Source organism: Dreissena polymorpha, chromosome 10 (genome assembly GCF_020536995.1).
Source record: "Dreissena polymorpha isolate Duluth1 chromosome 10, UMN_Dpol_1.0, whole genome shotgun sequence".
In the NCBI taxonomy this organism is placed as follows: Eukaryota; Metazoa; Mollusca; class Bivalvia; order Myida; family Dreissenidae; genus Dreissena; species Dreissena polymorpha.
The window spans coordinates 13,453,194-13,478,030 of record NC_068364.1 but is presented as its reverse complement, the minus strand read 5'-3'; the positions used below and the strand labels follow the sequence as shown (position 1 = coordinate 13,478,030).

At 35.6% G+C, this 24,837-nt stretch overlaps 1 protein-coding gene and 1 long non-coding RNA gene across 3 annotated transcripts in view; one reads left to right on the top strand and one right to left on the bottom strand.

The window, feature by feature from the left end:
- The window catches only part of LOC127847149 (transcription initiation factor TFIID subunit 5-like), a 65,230-nt gene extending 56,219 nt beyond the window's left edge, over positions 1–9,011 (bottom strand). Inside the window, exons 1-3 of the mRNA XM_052378848.1 lie at positions 8,839–9,011; positions 6,216–6,328; positions 36–114 (exon numbers count right to left, since the gene is read on the bottom strand). Of these exons, the coding sequence (XP_052234808.1) occupies positions 36–114; positions 6,216–6,328; positions 8,839–8,970 (324 nt within the window). The 5' untranslated portion in view covers positions 8,971–9,011. The remainder of the gene's footprint in view (positions 1–35; positions 115–6,215; positions 6,329–8,838) is intronic.
- A 156-nt stretch (positions 9,012–9,167) lies between these two features.
- LOC127847158 (uncharacterized) lies at positions 9,168–18,404 on the top strand. Of its 2 annotated transcripts, none has more exons than XR_008033842.1 (4): positions 9,168–9,245; positions 9,352–9,378; positions 11,034–11,089; positions 17,823–18,404. It is a non-coding gene; the product is annotated as an uncharacterized LOC127847158 (long non-coding RNA). The 2 variants fall into 2 exon arrangements; XR_008033843.1 differs by having other exon boundaries at positions 9,215–9,250.
- Positions 18,405–24,837: the final 6,433 nt, after the last annotated feature.

Here is a 24,837-nt window from a genome sequence, read left to right as displayed (position 1 = left end):
TAAAGAGTATTGTTCAGCCAGTGTTGATGTTGTACCTTGTGAACGTCGAGGCAGGTTTCAATGAAGGCCTTGAGGTCCCTGTAGTGATCACCGTATATGCTGGGGTCATCATCACTGAAGGTAAAATGAACAGTCAGTATCAGCATTGTAATCATCATTTATTAGTTGTAAATACTAGGCAAAGCCCCAAGTTCATGAACTATCCAGTGTTTTTCGCCTTTTTTTCACCATTTTGGGAATGAGGTAAGTTCCCGCCGGATTGGGAATAATCGCGACGTTTTGTCTAAAATTGGGAAATTATTGTTGTTGTTTTGTTAATAAATGCTTCAAATTTAAGAATTAAAGTGTTTCCAATATTGTATTTACTAAGGTCCAGCTTATTGATCTTGATTGGAAATGAACTAAATGTTGAGATCTTTATTTTGGAAAACTTCAATTGGGAATGTTTGTTTAACAAGAACAAGTAATGTATATATTACAATATACTAGTATCCAAGTGTGCCAAAGATGTCTGGGAACATGATTTTAAGCATGCCTAATTGTAATCTCAATTAAAGTAAAATGTATAGATGTTTATATTAAAATATAAGTTATCTGAGGCTAGCTAGACTGTACAGAAGGAAATGTGCATGCACAAATGCAATGCCCATCCATACTGTTTAAAGGGCAATCCAACTCTCAGGCCTTTTCCTGGCCATTTGGGGAAAAAATGTAACTTTGGGATTGGAATGTCCACTGATTTAGGAAATACTTATATAACTCTTTATAATAATTCACATTATATCAGGGGTCTCACTAGGATTTTAAAACAGCAGTCCTAAGACACCTTACTAGGAAAAATAGGGAATCCAAAAGGGAAAAATAGGAATCCAAAAGGGAAAAGTTGGAATCTAAAAGGGAAAAGTAAAAATGCAAAAGGGAAAAGTAGGAATGCAAAAGGGAAAAGTAGGGAGTCTCATTGAATAATGCACACGACTTCAAATTTTCAGCAAAAATAGGTTTTAGTAAAAAATAATATAAAAAAACAACTTTATTTAATTGTTGGTTTCATTATTAAAAACCCATATTAGATTATTAAGTACTAGAATGTCAAGTTTTAATCTGTGGTCATGATTCAATTGAATAAATTTACACTGTAACTCCAATAAAATGCTTGACATGACAGAGTTTTTTTCCCCCAATTGGGAAAGGTATCTGTACCCCTACAATTGGGAATTTCTTGCATCGTGAAATCTTCAAATTGGGAAAAAAACGAGTCGCGAAATCAATGAATTGGGACAAATTGGAGTCGCAAAATTGATGAATTTAATATAAAGTACCGGTAAACGGCACTTTCCCAATTTAAAAAAACTACAAATTTCCCAATTGCTGGCCAAAATGCCCAATTTAAGGTAAAAAAAAGAAAAAAAGAAAAAAGTTTTTTTTTTTTTGGAAAATGCAAAATTTTGTTAATTTCCCTGTGCAGCTCTATTGTTTGAACCTAGGTAAATATAATATTGACAGCTTGAAAACACTAAGAATCAATTTTAAAGTATTTGAGAGCATAAAATCAAATACACCAATTTCCCAATTTGAGGGTTTCACAACTCGATTTTTCCCAATTTTCAGGTTTTCACGACTCAATTTTTCCCAATTGGACCAGTACGGGTACTTTTCCCTATTGGACAAAAAAAATCGCTGAATAATATTAATAAATTTGTTTAAGCCCTTAAAAGTCTCACAAGCCCTGGACAGTCATTTTTTGTGTGAAAATTTTCAGTGATATCGATTAACGATTTGTCTTCTTTCTTAAATCGTTTCCGGTAGAATTCAGCATTATGACTCATGATGATGTCCAATAAAGATTTGTTTTGATGAAGTTGATGATAAAAATTAGTGTTGGGGAAGTTCAAATATGTAAGCAAGACTGGTCTTTACGATGGAATTCTTTCACAGGAAAAATCAAATAATTCATCTCAATTATGTAAACCATTAACATTTTAAACAACGGTTAGAGTTGGGCCCCTTTAAAAAAGTTTTGTTTACTTTCTACGCAACAATTTCCGGCGAAAATAACGGACCGAAAATGAAAGGTTCAACGATTTCAAAAGATATTTCCAGTGAAAATAAAAGGCACTGGCGATTGGGAACGGCACCTAGGATCGTTGGGAACGGTAGATATGGAGATTGGGAAAGTTCCGGTGATAAAATTGGGAAGCCTCCGGTAGGCTTTGCAAAAGGTACCGTTCCCCGGTACTAGTTAAAGAAGGAAAAACAGGGGACAAAATTGTCACAAAACCAGGTTTTCAAAAAAAGATATTAATAACTAGAGAGCTTTGTCACAGACGTGACGTATACCCCCACATGCTGCATTGACATTTTTTGCATGCTGTCTTCACAAAACAAGAAAAGCTAATTTATGGCGATTTTTAAGAATTATGGCCATTTTGACCTTTGAACTCTTGAATTCTTTTGCATGACACGCCGTCCAATTACTGTGAACAAAATTAATGTACAGAGTCATTTTAAAATCTAAATGACTGTGATCAAATGAAATGAGTAATTTTAAAATCTCACAATGAATGACATAGTTATGGCCTGGACAAGATCATTTATGGCCATTTTTGACCTTTGAACTAACAGTGTGACCTTGACATTGCAGATATCGACGTAATTTTTTCGCATGACACACCGTCCAATGATAAAGAACAAATTTTAAAATCTCACAATGAGCGACATAGTTATGGCCCAGACAAGTTCATTTACATGTATGGCCATTTTTTAGCTTTAAACTCAAAGTGTGACCTTGACCTTGGAGATATCAACATAATTCTTTCGCATGACACACCGTCCAATGATGGTGAACAAATGTGCCAAATGATTTTAAAATCTCACAATGAAACATAATTATGGTCTGGACAAGCTCATTTATGGCCATTTTTTACCTTTGAACTCAAAGTGTGACCTTGACCTTGCAGGGCTTTTTTTCCTTCTTTGCGATTTGCCGTGGACGGACATTTCACAATTTTGACACGGCCAATTCACAAACCTGACATGGCCGTGAATATTTATGAAAACGGCCGCCTTAAATTGTGAAAAACGGACATTTCGTGCTCAAAACTGTCAAAAACGGCCATTTCGGAACAGTTTTATAACCTCGTTTTTAATTCTGAATTCGCGAAAAATTGTCGACTCGTGTAACTGATGTTTGCTTGTTTTAATCGATTTTAAACTTTTGTGTAACCGGTGAATCCGGCGTAAATAGTAAAAGCTCTGTCTAGCAAAGTCACTATCAAAAAATGGCGGCGCGGAACGTTACTACACGAAGAAAATTAAAAAAACGCAAAATAATCCCGATTTATTGAAATTTGGGGTAACAGTGAAGAAACAAAAGCTATCTACAGAAGGGTAAGTTTTGAAACATGCACATTGATAACATTATAAGGAAAGTCATTTGATAAAAGTGAAAGCATCTGCCGCGGCTTATGTATTGATGGAAGCTAGTCAAAACGGCCCCTAGTCAAAACGTCCCCTAGTATTGATGGCCGAGACTTGTAATTCGTATCTGTTTATGATTGTAAATCTTGGTTAAAGTAATAATGTGGTCCCTTCATAAATATTTTTTTTTATTTAAATGCATATTCATGACGCATATTCATGATTCAAACTTTGTATGTTACTATTGTAGTCTATTTATGCTTTGATAAAAAATGTAAAAAATAAAATAACTTGTTTACATTTCTTACAAAAGTACTGTTATTCAATGTATACCTAATGTTTCAGATCAAATGACAACCTCACCGGGAGATCATCATGCACTTGCGAGGGTCAGGCTCACAGAACATGAAAATTATCATGAAGAAGGAATTTTCCCTTTCATATATTGAGAGAATTATTGAAATTTTCAAGAGTAAAAAGAACAGAGTTCTAGAGCTGTAAAGTCCAGAACATTTCTGAGTTATGTGCTCTTGAAATGTTCTATGTTTATAAATGTTATTCCTGTGGAAAAGAAGTGTTTTGACCAGGTATTTTAGTTGCATTTGGAACATGAATGTTTTGCAAATAAGATATATGTATATGTGTTGTTATTGTTTCAAATACAGTGCTTTAACTATACTAATGCATTAAACTTTAAATTTCACAATTTTAAGAAGTTTGCGACTCGTTTTTTCACAATTTTAAGAAGTTCGCGACTCAATTTTTCATAATTTTGAAAAGTTTGCGACTCAATTTTTCACAATTTTGACAAGTTCGCGACTCATTTTTTCACAAAGTGAGGGGCCAGGGCAACTTCACAGAGTCAGAAAAAAATCGACGTAATTCTTTCCCGCGACACACCGTCCAATGATAGTGAACAAATGTGCCATATGATTTTAAAATCTCACAATGAACGACATAGTTATGACCCGGACAAGCTTGTTCCGCCTGCCCGCCGACATTCGCCAATCTAATATTATAACCAGTTTTTTCCTTTGGATATAAACAAACCATGGTTTATGAAGGTTCAATGCTCTTATTGCCATGTGTTGTTATCGTGTCATTTGCAAAAATCTGCATATAAACACTAATGTATTTATAACCGGATACATACGTTTTTCTAGTACATAAATTTCTATACAACATAATAAGCCAGGGAAATATTTAAAATGCATAAATGTACATTAGGAATCCCTAATCTATTCTCTTGATTGTTAATGAATAAATGATGTATCATTATAAACAATCTAGTAGAAAGAAAGAAAGAAAACAAAATAAACAAGTCTCTTAAGGCATTAAAGTGTACGTAAAAGTGCTTACTATATTTACAAATGTACATGTACATACCATCATACCATCCATTTTTGTTCAGGGACAGGGGGAGGGGGGGGGAGTTTTATATGATCTTGACCTTTGACATAGTTACCCAAAAATGGGTGTGGCATGTAGAACTCATCAAGGTGCATTTACATATGAAGTTTCAAAGTTGTTGGTGGAAGCACTTTGATTTTAGAGCCTATGTTATAGTTTTATATTAGAGGTCACAGTGACCTTGACCTTTGACCTAGTGACCCAAAAATGGGTGTGGCTTGTAGAACTCATCAAGGTGCAGCTACATTATAGTACATATGAAGTTTCAAAGTTGTAGTTGGAAGCACTTTGATTTTAGAGCAGCCGAGCTAAAACTGTGCGAAAAAATAACTGAAATTGGGAAAATTCTCATCCTGAAATCTTCAGATTGGGAATTATGGGTCTTTTAAATTGCTTGGTATAAATTGCACAAACAAATTTAAATATTCATTAAAAAAAAAACACATGATTTGTTTGCTTCACATTTTCAGTTTCAGCGCTCATTTTTTTTTGTTCACTAGCAAACTATGCACTTTTGGAACAAAAGTGACAAAAGTTTATTTTCTTTTGGGATATTTTAAAGATAGGGATAGGGGAATTTTTAAGATAGAGATAGGGAACTTAAATGATTGTTTAAGGAGAGAAACTATATAAGAACTTGCTTCTTTCGTTTCAATCCTTTTCTGCTAATATTATGTAAGATATGTATACATTGCACTTGCCATAAGAAATAAATATGTTTAAACCAAATGTTTGTCCTAAATTGAGAAGGTACCTTTTAACGGGTACATCATTAAGAAGGAAAAAAATTGCTATAAGATTTAACAGACCTGTAGATACGCCTGACTTTAAGTCCTAATTATTGCATAGAGCAGTGATTTTTTTTGCTCAAATATACAGCCGAATTTCGGCTGCTTCCCAATCGCAAAAATACACGTTTTTTTCCCAAAATTCTGACCAAAATTTCCCAAAAAAAGCCCAACTTCCAAAAAAAAAAAAAAAAAAAAATTTTTTTTTTTTTTTTTTTTTTTAGAAACAAGTCTCATATAACTTAATTATGATTTCTTAAATCTAGGTCTCAACTTTATTTTTTAAACATCTTACAAAATATATAACTTGAATTATTTAGTCATTTTTATCCATATATCATTCCCAAACTTGCCACTTTTATTCATTAAAGAAAAAAAACAATTTGACCAGACTCCTTTTCTAGAAAACTCCCTGAACATGCACTTAAAAACAATATCACTTCTGTTACTTATAATCCTATTTATAATGCTTAATTTTTCCCAATTTCATGGTTTATCGCGCTATTTTTCCCAATTTCACGGTTTATCGCGCTAATTTTCCCAATTCAAATGGCACAGGCTGTAACAAATTAAAGCAAAAAAAATCACTGTAGAGGTTACCTTTTGTAAGCAGCAAGCGCGTGGGCCACCTCTGAAGCTGTCTGAGCCGACGTGTCCTGGGAGACATCTGTGTCCTGTAGACCGGTCTCCTTCTTCAGAAAATCTTCTGTGCCCTGCAAGGAAACCACAATGAAAAATACGAAGGTCAAGGGCTCTTGTGCGCTCACTTGAGCCCCAAAGACAATCTATCAATCCAGCGCCCTCACACTACTTTGGGGGAAGGGGTCCACAGCCCTTAGGAGGGGGAAATTTTTGTGAATGGGGGAAATTCATAACAAGAAACAACAACTGTGTTTAACTGTTATAAACATATATTTCTATACCGGTACATGTGACTGTCTATAGGACAGAAAGGTGGACTTTTACTCAATCTATATAACAGTAATCTTATTTAAAAGACCACCATTATGTCCTTTTTGTTCCTAAAACAAGCTACCCTGCAACTACAATATATCACGGTCCGTTATATCGCGTTGTCCAATATATCGCGAATCGGCTATGGCTCCCAAAAAGCTGACGAGCATAATCTCTCAATAACATGTTTTAAAATCTGAGAATTTGCTGAGATAAAATCCATTTCAAAGTTGTATTTTACCTTTTTTTTTCACCCACCTTAATTACTGTTTAATCCGACATTCATAATGTTATTCATTGCTTTAACACAAAACATTATTCCATGTAAGTATTTTCAAATGTTTTTAATTAAATTTGTAATCCAAAAACAATTGCCCAGTTTTATTGTTCAAGAAAGCATGCACAAATAAGACCCATGTACAAAATGACGTCATTTTCCTCATGGAAAGCATGGGCTTTAATAGTAGTGCATCTGGACAAACTGAGGGATCTTTACCTCTAAATTAAAAGCAAGTTGTTTACACTGTATCTTACGCGCAAAGATTGTAGAGATAGGTCAGTATTGACTTGACATTTACAGTTATAATTGTATACACCTTCATGTGTGGTGTGTTTCGGCAGTTCAAAGCAAATTCAAGGGAGAATGGTAACACCCTAAATGACCTGTGATGTTTGGCAAGTGGGGTTATTGTTTATCGCAGCACACAGGTGTTAAAGTGATGTACAATGAAAGCAAACTGGTCAAAACTGGATGATGAATGTCGGATTAAACAGAAAATTAAAGTGGGTGAAAAATAGGGTAAAATACTAGTTTGAAACTGATTTTATCTCAGCGAATTCTCAGATTAAAACATGTTATTTGGGGATTGTGCTTGTCAGATTTTTGGGAGCCATAGCCAATTCATGATATATTGGAAAACGCGATATAACGGACCGTGATATATTGTAGTCAATTTTCAACTATAAATCAGTGATTTTTGACGTTTTTTTTCATTTTCTGAGGGGAAAAAATCATTTTTTGGGGGAAAAAATATACTTTTCAGGTGGGGGACTGCCGCCTAAATTCGGCGGCAGATTTGATAGATTGAGGGCCCTGCAATCTGATCTGCTTTTGTAAAAAAAAGGTGTGTCCTGGTGACTCTCAATGGGTTTCCAATTTTTGTCAAATTTATGCGTACAAAAATGCTTGATTAAGTGTTTCTGAGAGTCATGGACAGGGAAACGTTGGCTCTGTGGGCGAATGTAGAATTACCGAAATCCCCACTACAAGTCAATATTTTTCAAAAGAAGTGGGATATTGTTGTTAAGTTTTTGTCTCAGTGCTCCAGCTAGGCCTAAATCGAAGGGCGCCGCGCCCTGCCCTCCCGAACCTCCGCCCTGCCCCCCCGAACCCCCGCCCTGCCCCCCCCCTCTCAAAAAAAAAATATATAATTTTTTTTTTTTTTACATATGATAATTCATAAATCTCTTATTTCATTGTAATTATTTTAATCCTCATTGTAGACATTATATTTGAATGGTTTAATAATAATGGGAATAATACAATTATTTATAACATATAAATTAACATGCAATAGTAAGCATTCCAGAAACACCCGCGCGCTCGAACGTGCCCTTTTCACAAAATACTGCGTGTCGAAAGTGCCCTTTTGACAATATACTGCAGGTCGAAAGTGCCCTTTTGACAAAAAAGCCCCCCTGCCCTTTTCAAATCCTAGCTGGAGCACTGTTGTCTGTACCTCTTCTTTCTAATATCAAAAAGCCACCCAGATGATTTTTTGACACTTGAAGATCTTTACAGCGCGGATTTCTGTACCTGATCGTGCTTGTGAAAACATGCACTATGGATTCATACTCGGAATCCCAATAATTATGCATATATTTTAGTTTTTCACTACCAAACTGGTATAAAAACAATGTTCCATCTGTGAATTCATGGTATTTTGCAATATTCTATATTGATATCCGCAGTATTTTGATAAATAATGAATATTATTGGGGATTTCAGGGGATTTCGGTAATTACGGGGATTTCGGTATTTATACACACCGGGAAACGTTGATAAGTTTTTGCAGTATCAGTGTTCTTTAGCATTTTCAGTGGTGATCACATTTTGCACCTTTGGACAAAAGACGGCGTATTGCAACTCTCAGCAACCCTTTGGGTAATTTGAATAATTACAACTAGATGTAATTGGAGAGACATTTGACTTTTTGACGCGAAAACACGTTGCAAAAACATAAAACACGTAAACGACGATCGCAATTACCTTTAGATTATGTTTCTTAAGAAACTGAAGTACGGCCAATAGTGTCTGTTTATCTGTTACATCTGTTTTGCTTTCATTTGGTAACGTGTTCCCAGATACTACGATGAATTCCGACACTTGAGGTAGTGCCATTTTGATTGTATTGAACCCTGCTTAAGGCGAACGTCACAGAATTGTGCAGCCTGGAACCAAGTACACCAATAATCTCAAAATAATATGTTTGATTTTAACTGATTTTTTTCAATACAAAACTCATCAATTAAACGATAATAAATTTTAAAGAACACAATTTTGATAACTTGGTTTATATTTAGCTAAGAACTATGGGTTTTTATTCTGAAACTAAATTTGGGATATCTGATTTCCGGTTCAGGGATACTTTCTCTTATCCATCTTCCGTCTTGTTGGTAAGGTGTGCAATTTTTATTTCGTGAAAAATCGTGTTAAATCTTCTGTCGTTTGATTGCATCTGAAGTTCTTTTCTGCAATTAATTGATTCAATTTCTCTTACAGACCACTTGAAGCAAGATGAGAGCTAAGGTAAATGTAATTTCATTAATTTTTACGTTAAATGTACTTATGAAAATGTGGTTGCATTTAGGTGACATGCACACTTTTTTTGTAGAAATATTTTGAGTGGCAATTGCAATAAGCGATTATAATAGACGAAACTGACTTCTGTCGCCATCCAATAAAATTTGGTTAATGAGATATTGTAGAAAATTGGTGCTTGTTTAGTATTCTGTCGTGTGTGGGGTCCAATTCATTTAATGGGCATTAGTTCTGGCTTCCATAACTTTAAATGTCGCTTTTTATGATTTTTTACTAGCGCGACTTTATAGTTATGGACCAACCCCATTAGGAAAGTCAACCAGAAATTTCCGAAAAGTTGACTGTTAACAAAGACCGGTCCAAAACAGCTTTTAAATGCAGTTGTTGGCCCAAATCAACCACTTAATTGGAAAGATTGACATTTTTCACATGTAACTGATATATTCTTTCACAAAATATTATCTTAAACATTTAAAATGTATCTATTCTGCTCTTACATATCGAGAAAAACAGCGATCTGACAGACTTTCTTGAAATGCGAATCTCCCGAGATTTCACGGTCATATGACGTTATTTCTATTTTTAGTAACAAACCATGTGCTCAGGTGTTTTCAAATTCAGAATGACATTTCCCGGTATTTTAATTATTCTGGCTTATTTTGTAAACAAATTGTAGTGTCAATACAAAGTCAAAGTAAATATTATATAAAACTACCTGATTCACAATGAAATCAGTCTTATAATCCACCAGACGTAAGTTGTTAATCACAAATAATAGATTTCAAAAAACGAAAGTAATGTTTACAATTTCAGCATAAAATGTCAAGGTTTATCCGAAAGTATCCAAATGAAAACTCGTCACGTGACAAAGCGACAATGGCGTCAAAATTGTGAATTTCAGACTGATGAGAGTTAATTTCATCTATTGTAAGATGCATTTGAAACATTTGAACCTTAAAATATTCCTCGATGCAGTAATTTATATTCATTCACCAATATATGTAGAAATGTATCCAAGAAAATGAGCTTTCTTTGATTTATAGCGTGACATAAATATGTTACGACTCTGGTTGACTTTCGATACGGGGTTAGCTTCAGCGTACAGGTCTGTCAATACTATATAAACTGTACGCTGAAGTTTCTTTAGCTAAATGGGCATAAGCCTGATAATTTGTGCACGTGTTTTCGCATTTCTCCAACTAAAATTTCTGTGTCAAAAAGTGTTTTTAATTACACGCGTCACCGGGACGCATACATTTGAGATAAACATAGGAAAAAAATGAGGCTAAATAATATCGTTGACAGTGACTACACATTCCCCTGTACTGGAACTCCATTTAGCATTTAAGTCTTTGCTTCTTGTTGTAATTAAGGGGCCTTTTCACAGATTTTGTTATGTATTTAAGGTTGTCATTAAATGCTTCATATTGATAAATGTTTACATTAGATCAAAAAGCTCCAGTAAAAAACCAAGAATAAAATTTAAAAAAGGCTTACAAAATAACTATCAACATCAGTAGCAAGAGGCAATGGTAATTTTAAAATGGGAATATTTCAATGTTTGTTGAAATTGTTTCTTACTTAATGAACCAGCTTTTCTTCATCTAGATGTTAAAAATACATTTTTGTTCATTTATTTTCAGTGGCGAAAGAAGCGTATGCGTCGGTTGAAGCGCAAGCGAAGGAAGATGAGGGCAAGGTGAGATATTTGATAAACACTGAATTAACATTTTAATGTTAAATTTAAATGGACAATATGATTAGTCTGTAGATTACCATTTAACTTGTCTCCATTGAAGTCGCATCAGGTTTCATGCAATCTTTTATGAAATTCATTTACATGTTTTGGGGCTTTTAACTGGCCAATCTCGATTAATCTGGTCTTAAATGAGCCTTCTGGTCAAAACTAATGATGTTGGTGTGTACTGGGGGAAAGCCAATGTGCGGTGTTTGCATACTGTTCAGAGTTTGAAACCGGATTCCTCGTCGAATTTAAGAAAAGCTTCAGCCTTGTGAACACATAAGTTGCATTTTAGTGAATTTGATAATTGTTCTTGACAAAATTAATCTGTCAGTTTTCATCGTACGGCTATTGTGAAACCTGAATAATCTAGAAGTCACATTTTGAGTTTAATCTTGATGAAACTTGGTAATGACATTTTGTTCTTATGATCTAGAGGGGGTAATGACCGTGTGACAAACCTTATTAACATGGGTGAAAGTGTTCCGTATTATTACTGAATTCCCTATGTTTTGGCTTCTCAGAGGTAGTTTTCTTAAATTATGTAAATCCGATGAGATTTTGTTGAGGGGGGGGGGTAGGCCATGTGTCCAGCAATGCCGAAAAACAAAATAAACAAAATACGCTCGATTCCAGACAAATAATAAATGATAAATTGGTTTCCCACTGTTCTGTTAACCCATATCTAATTATAGATTCGACGCGGCCATTTCTTCTCTATAAGTCCATGCATGGCGAAATTAGAAAAAATCTGCCGGTCATCCGGACAGGCATTTCAGAAAATGTGCCGGTCCGGAGAAAATTTAGCCGGACCGTTAAGCAACAACAACTTAACTAGAAAATTCAAAAATGGCAGCGATCACATCTTGATCTCTTTATTCAACCGGCCGTTAAATTGATTTTAATCGCTTAGAGGTTACACTCGCAGCTAATTGGTGTTAATCGGTTGTGTAATGTCAATCATGTGAAAAATTCGCGTGTCAGTTTTTATTACATGTATTCCCTATTAGAACGGTTCGGTGCGATAATTTCAATAACGTATGTGCAAGCCGAATAATTATCAAATTAAAGTTATTCGAAACGATTTAAACATTCTTACTTTAATATGATTGCAGTTTGGAGCGGCTGTTAAAATATACTGCGCACAGTACAAAACACGTTACCTGACATTTAATGATTAAGGCATTTCATTTTTCAGAACGTTTACTAGTAATTAATTAAATAAAAAAGACGATTTATTTACATGCTAACGCAGTGTAATTGTTAACAGAGATTCATTTTCATTTTTGACCAGTATCAGAAAGTCCCCGGGAAGCACGTTTTTTTACATGGCACTGCATATGATGCAATAAAAACATTTCTTTGTACATGTATCGTATTGCATTCAATCTAAATTTAATTTCGCTCGTCCAATGAAAGCTCTGCCCCATAATGCACTGTACTCTTTACACTTATGAAAAATGGCGTATGCATATGGTTGTGTTGATCACGATACCATATTTTATTGTCCTTATCCTACTCGAAAAATATGTAAAAGCTATCAAGATCTTTTTTGTTAGAACGCAGTTGGCGATTTTGCAAACGAGTTTAAAGTAGGTGTTGTGTAACAAGTTGGATTTGCTAATTGTACGTAACAAACCTACAGCAAACATCAAAACAACGAGCGATTTCATGTTCACGATGTAGTAAGCGATTTGCTCTTCAAATTTTCAACTTGAAAAAAAAAGATTTGTTTGCAATCATTTCACATTTTGCCGGTCACCAGGACCGACATTCTTGTTAAACCTGCCGGACCAAATGGAAATCTGCCGGTCAGGACCGGCAATTTCGCCAAGCCTGTAAGTCTATCCCCCATGGGCGTATTGCTCTTTCATTTTCTAAAGCCTCGCGAATCGTTCTCCCTCTGGGCACTATTTGCCCGAAATAACATGTCTCCCGCAAGACCCTCCGCGCATGCAGAAGGCAGCATGGCGTCACCTCATTAGAATATTCTGACGAAATCTGCCGATAATTTACGATTCCTTTGTCTATGAAATGGTTTACCGCACGGAATAACTTAAGTTAATTGGGAATCTGACTTGGTTTCCAAAAAAGCGTTTTGATTGGTTTACGTAAATCGGTCAACCAATGGAAATCAACGTTATGAAACGGTCTTATCTCTCAAAAAAGAATGGCGGACAAGTCAAAATAACTTCCGAAACCAAAAAAACACGACCAAATCATGTATTTGCCTCCGGGGTTCGACACAAAAGAATTTGAAAGTGATGTGAAAAACAAGTGGCGATGGGAATGGCTCCATGAAAGAGACTCGTGGAGAGAAATGGGGAGATTGGTTTAACAAACAAAAAAATCATTCCGGGTAGCGCATATGATATTGTGATACCTGTTTCAAAAAGATCAAGTACCAATCAAATGGGAAAAAGGCGTTCAAGTCTCACGCCGACGGGTTTTTTTTAGACAAAGGGGAAGACGCTGGAAGCTGGGTGAAAGGGGAAAATAGAGGGAGAAAGAGACATATTTTGGGGAAAAATTAATCAATGTCTGTAACTCATATACTATGATTTCAGGGGTTTTTCACCACTGTCTGCGTCTCCGGAAAATGGAGGCATTCCCAAAGCAAAAAAAAACAACTGCCCCATTCCCAATCAAATCTAGATGAAATTTTTCCAAATTACAATAAAGAAGTTTTCTGTCAAAATCATTAAAAAAAACGTTAACAAACACAAATGACATTTAGAGTGACTTCCCTTTATCCATTACGTTATATAGCATACCCTTAACGAGTCAGATGTAAGAACGTTTAGTTTGAGGATTCTTCTACCAACATTGACAGTGATAAAGTGTGAAATGTTCCTGATGACCTTGCAAAAATTAACCGGAGTTGCAAACTACACATTCTAATCCAACTCCGTAGACGCTTCTTTCTATTTTAACGTGTTTTAGCGACCACCGCAAACAAATGAGCTAGTATTGCGATGGATAATTAAGCAATCAAAACTATCAATAATCGGTTTAAAACTGAAATAAATGCTAAAGAACGATAAGTTTTGGTGACAATGATATTATTGGAGAGGAAATTGTATTTTGTGGGGGAAAAATTCTGGTAGGGGAAGACGCAGACTATCTGCGTCCCTTTCTTAGTAAAAAAAAAACCTGGCCGAGGACGTTACGCATGTGAAAAATTACTGGAAGTGTAAATCAAATCATTAGTAAATAACTAGATAAGATATAAAAACAAATTACTTAAAAATACAAGACAGAAAATGTATTGCTATAACATCTTCATTGATCTATATTATACTGTAAATATTTGTATATAGTTCAGAAAGTTTAGTGTTATCTTAAAGATTTTGCCTATCACATTTGATCTACATGAAATGTTAAAGAAATAGATTGTGATATATTCTAGCCAAACTAACTGTTTTTTATGCCCCCCTTTTCGAAGAAGAGGGGGTATATTGCTTTGCTCATGTCGGTCGGTCTGTCGGTCCGTCCACCAGGTGGTTGTCAGATGGTAACTCAAGAACGCTTGGGCCTAGGATCATGAAACTTCATAGGTACATTGATCGTGACTTGCAGATGACCCCTATTGATTTTGAGGTCACTAGGTCAAAGGTCACGGTGACCCGAAATAGTAAAATGGTTTCCGGATGGTACATGTAACTCAAGAACGCATACGCCTAGGATCATGAAACTTCATGGGTAGATTGATCATGACTTGCAGATGACCCCTTTTGATTTTGAGGTCACTATGTCAAAGGTCACGGTGACCAGAAATAGTAAAATGTTTTCCGGATGATAACTCAAGAATGCATACACCTAGGATCATTAAACTTAATGGGTAGATAGATCATGACTCGCAGATGACCCCTATTGATTTTGAGTTCACTAGGTCAAAGGTCAAGGTCACGGTGACCCGAAATAGTAAAATTGTTTTCGGATGAGAACTCAAGAACCAATATGCCTAGGATCATGAAACTTCATAGGTAGATTGATCATGACTCGCAGATGACCCCTATTGATTTTCAGGTCACTAGGTCAAAGGTCAAGGTCACGGTGACCCGAAATAGTAAAATGATTTTCGGATGATAACTCAAGAACGCTTTTGCCTAGGATCATGACACTTCATAGGTACATTGGTCGTGACACGCAGATGACCCCTATTGATTTTCAGGTCACTAGGTCAAAGGTCAAGGTCACAGTGACAAAAAACGTATTCACACAATGGCTGCCACTACAACGGACAGCCCATATGGGGGGCATGCATGTTTTACAAACAGCCCTTGTTTTGCTTTTATTTGTTACAGTCTGTGCCATTTGAATTGGGAAAATTAGCGCAATAAACCATGATATTGGGAAAAATAGTGTGATAAACCATGAAATTGGGAAAAATGAAGCATTATAAATGATTATAAGTAACAGAATAAAATTGTTTTTATGTGCATGTTCAGGGTTTTTCTAGCCATTTCGAGAAAAGTAGTCTGGTCGAATTGGAATTGCTTTAATTGATAAAGTGGCAAATTTGGGAATTATTTATCGACAAACAGGACTTAATTAAAGTTATATATTTTGTAGGATGTTTAAATAAAAAGTTGAGATCTAGAGTTAAAAAATCAAAAGTCATAAGAGACTTCTTTCTTAAAAAAATAAAATAAATACATTTTTATTTGTTGGAAATTGGCCTTCTTTGGAAAATTTTGGTTAGCTTTTTCGGAAAAAAAGTTGCTTTTTGCAATTGGGAAGCAGCTGAAAATCGGTGGTAATTTTTAGCAAAAAAAATCACTGCAAATACATGTCAGAACTAGAGTGGTGGACATATTGTTTTTTCCCTTTCTGTTGGTTGGTTGGTTTGTTTGTGCAAACTTTAACATTTGCCATAACTTTTGCAATATTGAAGATAGCAACTTGATATTTGGCACATATGCCGCATGCATGTGTATCTCATGGAACTGCACATTTTGAGTGGTGAAAGGTCAAGGTCATCCTTCAAGGTCAAAAATATGGGTCTGAATTAGGGCTGTAACGAATACACTAGGTGACGAATATGATACGTATCGCGAATACAGGGTGGTGAATACGAATATTTATTCGCGAATATGATTGTCAATGAACACAAGTAATACTGACAACTTGACATGACATTATATACATGTAGTATGAAACTATGAGTATTTGTCAATTTGATTAATTGAGTATAATTGCATACTGAAAATATGAAATTTAACTCATTGAAATAACAAAACACTAACTAGAACAGCTTAAACTTAGAACACAGTTTTGAAACTTTTGAGAAAACATGACTAGTACCAATAAAATCCTTGAGTAGAACGATATCAATAGCATTCCCTTTGCTAGGCTCCATGTTTGTTGATAAGTTGCACAATAATTGTCGTAAAGATAAGCAAAAACGTAATTCCATCTGCTAATCCTTTGTGTGTATGTTTGAGCATCAAATCACTCGTATTTACCTAAATAAACATTAAACAACCATCGAAAGATTTTTATGTCCCCCACTATAGTAGTGGGGGACATATTGTTTTTGCCCTGTTGGTTGGTCTGTTGGTTTGCGCCAACTTTAACATTTGCAATATTGAAGATAGGAACTTGATATTTGGCATGCATATGTATCTCATGGAGCTGCACATTTTGAGTGGTGAAAGGTTAAGGTCATCCTTCAAGGTCAAAGGTCAAATATATGGGTCAAAATCGCTCATTTAATGTACACTTTTGAAGTATTTCAATATTCAAGAGAGCAACTTGATATTTGGCATGCATGTGTATCTCATGGAGCTGCACAATTTGAGTGGTGAAAGGTCAAGGTCAGAGGTCAAATATATGTGGCCCAAATCGCTAATTTTATGAATACTTTTGCAATATTGAAGATAGCAACTTGATACTTGGCATGCATGTGTATCTCATGGAGCTGCACATTTTTAGTGGAGAAAGGTCAAGGTCATCCTTCAAGGTCAAATATATGGGTCAAAATTGCTCATGTAATGTCACTTCTGCAATATTGAAGCTAGCAATTTTATATTAGAAATGCATGTGTATCTCATGGAGCTGCACATTTTGAGTGGTGCAAGGTCAAGGTCAGCCTACAAGGTCAAACGTCATATTGGGGGACATTGTGTTTCACAAACACATCTTGTTCAATTCAATGTCGTAAATATTCAACCGGTGCCCACCATTTTTGTTGATAATCTCACTGTGTAACATAGTGGGTGGGGTAAACATGATGAAAAACGCCGGAATAAGGAGAACATTTAAATATAGGGGTTTATTGAATGAACCTTCATTTGTAAGGTAAGAGAAGATGATTAAACTTTCAAACTCGAAACCACGTTGTTTGTATTCGTCAAATATTTGGTTCGGGAGGTGGGGAATAACAAATACGATTCGTCCACAGCCATATTCGAATGTATCCTTGCAGTCCTAGTCTGAATCACTCATTTAATGTACACTTTTGCAATATTGAAGATGACAACTTGATATTTAGCATGCATGTGTATCTCATGGAGCTACACATTTTGAGTTGTGAAAGGTCAAGGTCATCCTTCAAGGTGAGGTCAAATGTATGGGGTCATAGTGTTTCACAAAAATCATTTATCTGAAAAATGTCTGAAAAAGAATTTACAACTAAATATAAACAAACCTATATTTATTTTTTAGTAAAAAAAATGTTTGTTTGCAGGTCCAAGTAAACCAGCCCTCTTTACAACCAAGATTTCACATTCCATCCAACAACACATCCCCTGTTCAGCCAGTGTTTAGGCATTGAATTGATGAAGAAGATGATGATGATGATGACAAATGCAGTCTGCGTGTGCAGTGTTCTATTGCACAGGCGCTGTACCGAACTCTGTCTGAATGGGGAAGTGTCCATAGCAGTAATGCAGTATATACATCATAATCAACAGCAGTAGCAGAAACACAACAGCAGCAACCGCTTAGCAGTAGCAGCAGCAACAACAGTTAGTCTACCTGGCAACCATCGCAATAGCAGCCTGAGGGGGAAAATGAGAGGAGGAAGACAATTGGGTGTGTGCGTAGCAACTGTTGTGCAGCGGGTTGCTAGGCAGCACCTTTGAATGGTTGGCAGTTGACTATAAATCTTCATCCACCAGGCATTATTGCGTTACATAAAACATTGTGTTGTTGGGAGGTTCAAAAATATGGACTGCATCTTGAAGAACAATGATATTGAATCATTTAATTCTTGATTGTATCTTTTGATTGTTCTGTTTTTAAATGGAATAAATGTGATGTCTTGGCATTGAAAGTTTTTTTTTTTGAACTATGACCCACTTCAAAGAAGTGGAATATATTGCTTGATCGGTCAGTAAACTAAGTTTCTGCACAATCTCTTCGAGAACGCTTTGAACCACACAACTCAAAATTTGCTAAGGATCACTTGTTATAGTATGTGTAATTTGAAGTGAAAATGAAGTGATCCTTTGCAAATTTTGAAAAGTGTATAATTAGCAATTTTGTATGCTGGCCTCGATTTAAGATAACTTAGATTTATCTAAGTTGTTTCAACAGTAGAGAACGCTTTCACATGCAAATGGATACTCCCGAGTTTACAAAGATTTGTTAGGTAAAGGGTCATGGGACTTCACTTTTATAATGTGCACGTTTGACTGCAAATTCAGCAAGTCGTATTGTATGACTGGTCATTGGATTGCACTAACGACTAATCTCTGACAAATGAGTGAATAACCAATTTAAATGGAAACGACTGTAAGAAACGGGACAACATAAATCAAAAAGCAGTTTCTTCAGAAGGGGTATTGAAAGCCAATGTCTATGAAATAGTGGTGACCTGATGATCCCGTGATGTGTCGTTAATTTAACTTGCATGTGCTGGCCATACGAGTCGCGTTCTGAGAAAACTGGGCTGAATGCATGTGCATAGTGTCCCAGATTAGCTTGTACAGTCCGCACAGGCCAATCAGTGACGACACTTTCCGCTTAAATTGGATTTTTGCTAAGAAACTTTAAACGAAAAATGTCGTAAAAGCAGAAAGTGTCGTCCCTGATCAGCCTGTGCGGCAGCACAGGCTTATATGGGACGACACTTTACGCACATGCATCATGCCCAGTTTTCTCGGAACACAACTCTTATTATAAAAGTAATCCATTGCAAACATGCATCGCGAAACTAGATTACGAACGTTCCATAATTTAACTACGAATACTGTACACATTTGCATCCTACTATGAGTGCGGTAAATGATATTTTTTAGGGTGTTGTATGTCGGATTACGTAAGAGTTCATCGTCGGATACCCACGTTCGACCCATTCCTCCCGTTACTTTCCATGTATCGACTGTTTGACATTACGAACTCTTCACCGTTTTAGGGTTTGTCAAATCTCTTGTAATTTCATTGGATCCCTCACTGTTTCATGAGGATATTTTTGACCAATGATACAACTCGTACTATAGAGACTTCGGATTTGTTGTCAAAATTGCGTCGTCCGTAGAAATGGAATTTCGTCGTGCATGCATATACTTTAAAATGGAGAATTTAAACGACTTTCAGCGTAAAAGTATATCTAGTCTCTTGCATGGGCGCGATGTCTTTATAAGCACTCGGACAGATGGATGGAAAAGCTTGGTGTATCTAATCGCAATTATCCAGGCGAAGCATTGACACCTCCAAAGCGAAATTCTTTTTGTAAACTGCGATTTCGTTGGTCTGAAGGGTACAGTTAAGGTCAAAACGGGTCCCACGGCTAATGCTGGAGAGTAACGGAATGAATTAGTCGTGGGTATCCGACGATGATAAGAGGTCTATCACTGCATAATGCAATTCGCGTCCAAAATCGGTTGACAGAATTTTCCTCCCCAAGGACTTCATAATCGAATTCGCTGGATTCGTTTCCCGTAACGTAACGTATCTAGAGAAAGCTTTTACAAAATAAATTCCTCCAACTTGGTATAATGATTACTTCGGCGGAATCGAACCTAGTTTAATTCAAGGTCAATGTGGCTTGGTAATATTTAGAAAACTCGATCATGTAAGAAAGATAGGTATAATGGTCACAGAAATGCTGAACTGGTCCGTATACGCACCCATAAAAGCGTATGGAGGCAAGCTTTGACCTTAAGTAAATGTGCTAATTTGGTTACTAGTAAATACTAGTACATGTAGTTACTTTGGCTGAAACAAACTGCGTATCAATGTCAACATGATGGTCAACACGCCGGGTATGCGAATACTTCGTTTACGGATGGCACTTCACTTACAGAGAACAACAAACGCCACGCGCGAGAGGTGAGTTCTTCAGCTTTTTTGTATTTATGTTCTGTTTATTTGGTTTTTAGACACAGAACATTGTTTGGGTGATTAATGGTATAGCACTTCGTATTGCGAAGAAAGAAATTCGCGGAAAAACGGTGAATTATTTAAAAAAAACGATACAATTTCATCGATAATCAGCATGAATTGAATGATCAGTACATATTTAAACAAAATAAACATACTTGGAAATAAATCAAGAACGTGCTTACTATTCGAAATAAAAGATCAATATATCCAGTAATGTTTCAACATGTTACATTTTAGTTTACTAATGTATTTGAGAAAATTCAAATGTTTTAAGAGTCGCATGCACATTTTTCATCTGCACTTCGTTTACCGATCATCTAAAAAACAATGGCACTTCGTTTCCTGACATCTAGACACTTTTTTCCAGATATAACACACTCGTATTTTTTGAATCAAAAATGCAGAATTCGCTGTGGAATACTGTTAAAGTAAGCAGGCAATAAATAAAAATGTATGTACTTAGTACGCAAATAAAAAACGAATAACCGAAGCATGTTCTTATCCCTTTGAAATATGATTATGATTTGGTATAAATGTGAAAGATAAATGTTAAACAAATTGGATATGTCTAATGAGTAAAATCTATATGACCATATATTTTAAATTACGTTCTAAGCGGTTGATCTAAAGCATTTATCTTTATGTCCAAATGAAGGTACTAAGGCTATTTTCTTTTATATTAGATAGCATGTCATGAATAATCACTCTGCTTAAACTGCCTCTCAGAGATTAATATCAGCAGCGATGCAGGTTCGAAATTCTATTGGAACTTTTTGGCTCAATGCCAATAAACGAAAATAGCAATAAAAGAACGGGCGGGGTTGATTTAATCACACGATAGTGGTGTAAAAATTATGCATATTCGTCTTTTTTTTAATATAAACACAACACATGCTGCATATGAAGTTCTATCCAATATAGCACCCTAAACTTCGTTTGTGTGGGTATACTAAGTACTGACTCCATAATATGACATTTAAACATTTTATGTACGCATTCCTTTTTTTCCAGAATCAGTTGATTTTACGATTTAATTTTAACCGTGATTCTTCAAACTCAACCAATACAGTGATTTAGGGTCAGGTGAATCGCACTTCGAGCAAACGTTAGCGTTGCGTAAAGGGAAGTGCTCCCTATAAGCAGGGCTTATATACAGGGAGTTTTACCATTCTCTTTTTAATTTTGTTGCTACGCGTAAGTATCGTCTTGATGATGCGATTCAAATAAGCACAACCGACATAGGATTTTATGAAGAACAAATGTGTATTTGCGTCATAAAGACCCCTTCACTACCGTTATCTAGAGCCCTGCTATAAGTAAAATTAAACACGATTGTGTTGATTCGCATTATCCGTACACATTTATTTAATAATAAATATTATCTTATTTGAAAATTGCAATTATAATAAACATAGTATAAATTAATAGTCATGTGATTTTTGAAAAATATATTTAAAAAATGTTTCGTTTGAATAGCCATAATATAAATACATGCATTTGAGGTAGAAGATAAAACTCAGTTATTAGAGTGCCCGCTTTGTTGAAAGTCTCCGTAATCTGAAGTGCCCTTTATCGGTAAACAAAGTGGCTGCAACTTTATGTATGCCACCTATTACAAAATGTACTATCTTTGTTTATATTTCATTGAATGCTATCAAAATTTCAGTATTTGAAGCACAGTGATTACTCTACATGCTGGAATAGCAAAAAATTTCTTGCAATAATTCAAAGTAGTTTTATTTTGTTAAAATGTTTACTGTTCATCCAGTTTATGCTGTTTTCCGATCAAATTTTCTATTTTTGGGGCAAAACCGTTCCATTCTTCCGTGAAATTGTGTATTCCCAATACAAAAGGATACACCATTTATCAACTCGACCATGTGTCTTGTCTTAAAAACTAATCTTTAGGATATAACTTTAAATAAAACAGAGGAACTTACCTCTAGCGCGTGGCGTTTGTTGTTTTCTGTTAGTGAAGTGCCATCCGTAAACGAAGTATTCGCATACCCGGCGTGGGTCAATACGGCTTTTTGCACTATATGAATTTATGCAACCTATCTAGAGAACGATTTGATCTACAAACATGTTATTAAGCATCCTGGTTACTTCGGAGGACAGGATGTCTACAGATTTGGAGATTAAAGGGGCCTTTTCACAGATTTTGGCATTTTTTAACTTATTCATTAAATGCTTTATATCGATAAATGTAAACATTGGATCGTAAAAGCTCCAGTAAAAAATCAAGAATAAAATTAAAAAAAGGAAAAGAATATTGCCCGGGCCAGGTTTCGAACCAGTGACCCCTGGAGTCCTGAAGTAAAAACGCTTTAGCCACTGAGCTATTCCGCCGAGTACATATACTTGAAGTATTTTATACCTTATATAAGCAATCTTCGTAGTTTCACAAAATTTAACGACAAAAACAGAACTCTCCAAATTATTCAATCGTTTCGCGTTGCAACGCTTTATAATTTTTAGGTTTTAAAATCGTCAAAAGATGCATATAATGGCTATATTAGACCATGGTAAATGTTCAGTATTACTGTTTCCTCACAAATATCATAACTAAAACGAAAACTTGCGAATCTGAAACAACTTTTTTCAATTTTGTCAATTTACCAAAGCGTGAAAAGATCCCTTTAAGGTAAAAGGGACAATCAATATCAAATAAATATTTTAATTGGCTCGTCATTGTTTAGAAACATGTTGGAGAGCCGTGTTCCTCAAACGGCTCTGAAATCTTTTGAACACTACCTTCTCATAACAATTGAATTTATTGGTGTATTGAATGAGCACATAAGGGTATATGGCCCTTTTGTTTAGTTATCTAATTATTGTGGTGACGACATTCTATTAAATGGTCTTAACCCATCCAATCATAGGCGTGGTTTTGTAGTATCAAGTGTAGTGTCGATGACGTAAAGTGCGTGCAGGGGCAAACGGGAATACGTTGGCGTGGTTTGTAAGTTAAGAACGCGCCTCAGACCGTCAGATATTTTACGATATGGACAATTTTCCATTACATACCGTTAAAGGGACCTTTTCATAGAATTTGGCATGTACTGAAGTTTGTCATTAAGCTCCATTAAAAACGCGAATAAAATTATATAAAAAAAAAGTAATCCGCAACTGGGCTCGAAAAACTGACCCGTTTTTATCACTTAAACTACATCCGTACTCGTACAGTTAATGGTGTGTGTTATACATGATACTAGTATACCGGTAAGCAATCCTCGTAATGTCACAAAATATAACAATAACAACAGAACTCTCCAAATTATTTAATCGTTTCGTGTTTGTAACGCTTTATAATTTTCAGGTTTTTAAAAAGTCAAAAGATGCAAATAACGTATATTTTAGAGCATGGTTAATGTTCAGTATTACTGTTACCTCGAAAATATCATAACAACGACGAAAGTTTGCACATCTGATTTTTTTGTCAATTAACCAAAACGTGAAAAAGTCCCTTTAACGTATACATTAATGGACTTTCTAAAAGTGCAATTAAAACATGTATTAAAAATGCTACATTTTCTCGTTATATTGAGTGCGCGCTCACAATATTTTTTATGAAAAAAACAACAACAACTGATGTGCACACATGTTAACCCAGCCAATACGATCAATTATGACGCTGGCCCGGAACCACACCGAGCGGGCAGATTTGGCGTGGGCCTGTATCTGAAAGCCACCTGAAGGCTATTTGTCTCGTGCCTTAATTAACCCATTTATGCCTAGGGTCTAGAAAAAAGGCCTTGGCAAACAGCGTAGACCCAGATGAGACGCCGCATGATGCGGCGTCTCATCAGGGTCTGCGCTGTTTGCTTAAAGAAATTTCTGTAAGAAATATTCTAAATATAGAAAAAAATTACTAGACAGTCCTAATTTTGGAAATAAATTGATCCAATTTAAAATGGGAGTGTCCACAAGGCATAAATGGGTTAATTTTTACTGCAGCTTACCACGATCACCTCCAAACGCATTGGAAAAAAATAAGCGTGTTTTAACGGGATCAGCTTTTTTACATATTGAGCAAAAAGTCCATACAATATAGCAAGCTGTAAGAAAATTATATTTGAACGAAACAAGATCGTTAACTTTAAAATGATGATATGATTCAATGAAAAATCGCGATCCGTGACGTGTGCATTCATGTCAATGCGTAGATCAGACGTTTATTTACAAGTCGTCTCTGAGTCTTCACGACAACTTTTTAAGTGCGGACCTGCCCCTGTGACCTTTCAGGGAAAAACATTTTATTTTGAGCCAAAGTAGGTCAGATTTACCCCGACTGCCCGGGTATTCCCCAAAGATTTTTTTTATCCAAATAAACCACTGCACGGTAGGCAAAGAGACCTTAATGTGCGCTTGAA